The sequence below is a fragment of the Pterocles gutturalis genome, unplaced genomic scaffold (genome assembly GCF_000699245.1).
Source record: "Pterocles gutturalis isolate BGI_N339 unplaced genomic scaffold, ASM69924v1 scaffold9096, whole genome shotgun sequence".
In the NCBI taxonomy this organism is placed as follows: Eukaryota; Metazoa; Chordata; class Aves; order Pterocliformes; family Pteroclidae; genus Pterocles; species Pterocles gutturalis.
The window spans coordinates 1,804-5,878 of record NW_010105442.1 but is presented as its reverse complement, the minus strand read 5'-3'; the positions used below and the strand labels follow the sequence as shown (position 1 = coordinate 5,878).

The window sequence follows — 4,075 nt, the reverse complement described above, 5'->3', positions numbered from 1 at the left end:
GTAGGGAATATTATCATGACATTAAGTAATGGAATTTTACAGAGAAGTTAGGTGGTAGCAGCACAAAGTTGAGACTTTCAAAAATGACAAGTTTACCTTTTCCAAATTTCTGAATGAGATGAGGTGGAATAGGACACTGACGACTCTCCCGATTAAACCATTTATCGGTTGAGGAGAACTGCCGTATGGTCAGTCGTACGGTGTGTGGTTGTCTTCCATCTTTGGATATTCTGCAGAGCATTAATGTGCACAAAGCAATAAGTATTCCTGCGAGCCAAACTGCCAAAGCATCTAGATTGCAAAGTCAAATTAAGCATTACAGATCTTCCAGCTTCTGGCTTTACTCCACTGAGGATTATACAAGGAACTTTGGGTCCTAGCGGGTTCCTTTAATTACTCAGAAGTTCAAGACAAGTTCAATACTGTCCCCAAGAGTTTTCAGATGAAACTAAAATGAAAATGGTTCAGTGTGCAATATTGACACATTTCAATATATCAATACATTAAAAGTAATTTAATCTTTGCAGTTTTACCCTGTATAATCCTCAGCTCTTTCTTTTCAAAGAAACATCCCTGCTTTAGCAGCAAAAGGGTAGCTGACTTTTGGAAGGAAGAGTATAATTGTTTCTTTCCCCCTCCAAACGGCATGGGAAGGTATTTTCCCTACCAAAAAAAAAAAGATTTCTGAACTCTGCATGTTGTAAACAAGATAGGACAAACAGCCTCACTACGAATTTCATTATGTCTGAGCAATGTCTGAGATGCAGATAGAAGACTGCTTGCCCACAATGTTAATGCAACTAAAATGAAAATATCTGTTGTGAGACTTGCATAGAAGTGGGGACAGAAAACCTTTAAGACTTGTATGTTGTTTTAAGGCTGGAGAGGCATGCAGAGAATATGAAAATATTTAAAGAAAAAAGTTAAAATCAAGAACTAATGGGAGACAGAAAGGCTTCAGGACTGACACAAAGAGGGTTTAAAAAATCAGAAGGTGAAGTGTGGCAGAACAGGAAACGGAGTTCAGTCCTGCTAGAATATTGCTCCTTTTTGGTTTAAGTAAAGAGAGTCACAGGACAGAAAGGGAGGATAGCGAAGTCACAGTAGTCAAGACACGAGTAAGTGCATCCTCCTGCTATGCCGGTCAAGTGTCTTGGGCTTGGATGCTGCCTGGATTCACAGGGCAAGGGAAGGAGGAAGAAATGGAAATGTTCTTTCAGAGTGACAGAAAAATGAGCTGTGGAACAGAGACATGCATAAATGGTGATCACCAAGGGTCTCAAAGTAGAGAAGGTAATTTATGGAAGGAGAAAGCAAGCCTAGGGTCCTTCACAGAGATCAGTGAAGATGCACTAAACATTGTGATGCACAACCAAAGCAACAGAGAAGGATCAGCAAATGGAATAGGCAAAGATCTTTATCAGAGAAGCTGCACAGGATGGAAGGGCTGGCAGCCAGCCTGGGGGCGAGAGGAAAGGGGGGCAATACAGCAGGACAATCCATGAACTGAGGGAAAAAAGGACCAAAGGGGAAGCTGGAGAGGCAGGTGCTGTCCCTATAAATGCATTTTGTTGATAGAAGAAACGCAGAGTATGAGACAAACCTAACATACGCTCCAAGCCCCTTCAGGTCACAAATTCAGTCGTCAAAAATAGCTACTGAAGACAGTCACCTGTCTAATAGGTTAGGAAGCAGTTCCTCAATTTTCTCTTTAACTTCCACTTCTGATGAACATTTTTTAAAGGAATCTTCATCACTAAAGGACTAAAAAAAACACATTAGTCCTTTCAATTTTATGTTTACTTCAAAATTCTCAAGAGGAAAAAATGTAACACAATTAAGTGTGTAGAATTGAAAAAAAAAAAGTTATCTACTTTGACTCTCAGACCCCAACTGAATTTCAGGAGAAGTACACGTAAATTTGAGTTCCACTGAATACATACAAAAATGGTCCAGCAAAGCTCTATAAAAGTAAAAGCAACTTTTTTTTGCTCTTTATAAAGTACTTCAGAACAAGCCTTGTACCTGAGGAGGGCCTGATGGAGTCACGGGAGAGTCATCTTCTCCATAGCTGAGTTTTTGGATGTGCTGAGCAATCGAAACACCGAGTTCCTTCTCTAACACAGCAGACGGAAGTGCTTGGAGATCACACACGTTCCTAACACCCAGCGTTTCAAGACGTTTGGTAGTTTTGTAGCCGATGCCTAAATACAAAATGTATTAGAAACACAAAGAAAATGGAAAATATATATATACACATACATATGAAAAATTCCCACCCACGTAGTACTGACAATTATTTTCACTACTGCAATGCAGGCTTTTCGGCGACGTTTTCGGTGAGTTTCCATTCAAGTTTTAGAATCTGCCATTAGAAAAGCCACAGCGAGACGCAGCAAAGGTCTGCCTGTGTCTGTAGCCTACATCAAGGCTTCCTGGCCAACAGCACAGAGTCAGTGTAAAGTAATTAAAAAAAGTACTTCCTCAGAGTATTCTGTCAGGCTCTAATGGACTGTTTTAATAACTGCCAGTAGGTTTCCAATCAGCAAGTTTAAAAAACTTCCTATTAAAACCTAGTATCAACCACAATGTTTGGGCTTCAGTAAAAACCAAAAGATTTTATTATTTTTGAAGGTATCTTCTAAAGTGCTGCAACACACTTATGTCACAAACAAAAATTAAGAAAACCAAAGTCCTTTCATTCCTTCTGCTACACAAAACTCAAACAGCTTATGAAAAAAAAAAAAAGCACACACCTGCACACCCTGCTACCTGCTTGTGAAAAACAGATTTTAAAATTATTTCAGCTATCATTTTTTTCAGTAATTTTTCTTGTCATCTCAAGAGCTGTCGATATGCTTTCCATCTACACTCATAGCACCACACTTACCCGGCACTTTTTGGATATGATCAAGGCTGCGCATTAGATCCAGACAGCTTTCAGGCAGAAGAACTGTTTGCTGATTCGGTTTAAAGGTCCCAGACACCAGTTTAGCCAGTAATTTGTTAGAGGCCACTCCTGCACAGCCTGTGAGGCAGAGTCTCGTGTATATGGCTTCCCTGAACTCTTCTGCGATCTGAGATCCAATAACTAGTCTTACATGCGTTGTATTGTCCAAATTGATAGCTGCAAAGAAAGAGAAAGCAGCGTTCAGTATGGAAACAGTCACCTGTTACCTAATTCTCTAGATTTACATATTTTTTAAAGCAGAACAAAGTGTAGTCTCACAGACCAAGTGGCATGGCCATGGCTTCGGTATCGAAGTTCAACCTCGCTCCTCCCTCCCAAAAATCCTGGTAAAAGGGAGATTGCTGCTGTCCAAAAGCAGGGGCATACTGTCCAGGGAGCATAGGGAGTATTTTAAATATAAAATACAATCTATTAAGAGATGTCAAAGCGTTCAACATCACAGATCCATGCCCTGCTGTAACCAAAGCAGAGCTTTACAAGTCTTTCATTTACAGGGCTGCCTTGCGGCTAAGCCTTTATTACACATGCAAATATCAAACGAGGAAAAGGACCATTCGGGCATTTCCCCTTCTCTCCCAACCGTATTCAAAGCCATCGCAGTCGCTCCAAGTCCAGGAAAAAAAAACTGCTTTCTTTCCTAGTGCATGAAATGAATATCACAGAATAACTATGGCGTGACGATGTACGAAGCAGCTCAGCTAGCTACCTCAGTCGCAGTAAGCCTGTTCCTGACTTAATGGCTATAGCAAAAATTTACTCTTTTTATTTTTTTATTCATTAAAAATAAAACATTCAGTTTTGCCAACTGACAATAACATCCAAGCTCAAGCAAAATTCTCTCTGTCTTACTGTAGTAAAACTATATTAAATTTAAAAAAAAAAAAAAAAGGGACAATGAAAATCTGAAAATCTGTCCTCCCAAATCATTGTACGTGCGTATCTACCACAGAGGGTTATTTTTCATCTATTTGGAACGCTGATTGACATTTGTGATACGTGTACTCTCAAATACAGAAACCAAGCATGGAGCAACACGAGTTTCCACGTGTTCAGCTCTGGAGGATACTTAGAAGCCGGCAGATACTTTGTACTGAACCTCACAAA

The 4,075-nt window shown here is 39.9% G+C and overlaps 1 protein-coding gene across 1 annotated transcript in view; it reads right to left on the bottom strand.

Annotated features, from left to right (window-relative positions):
* Positions 1-4,075, bottom strand: part of POLI (polymerase (DNA directed) iota) — a gene marked incomplete at its 5' end in the record, with an annotated part of 8,387 nt that overhangs the window by 2,972 nt on the left and 1,340 nt on the right. Inside the window, 4 exons of the mRNA XM_010087396.1 lie at positions 97-230; positions 1,673-1,764; positions 2,026-2,204; positions 2,891-3,127. Of these exons, the coding sequence (XP_010085698.1) occupies positions 97-230; positions 1,673-1,764; positions 2,026-2,204; positions 2,891-3,127 (642 nt within the window). The remainder of the gene's footprint in view (positions 1-96; positions 231-1,672; positions 1,765-2,025; positions 2,205-2,890; positions 3,128-4,075) is intronic.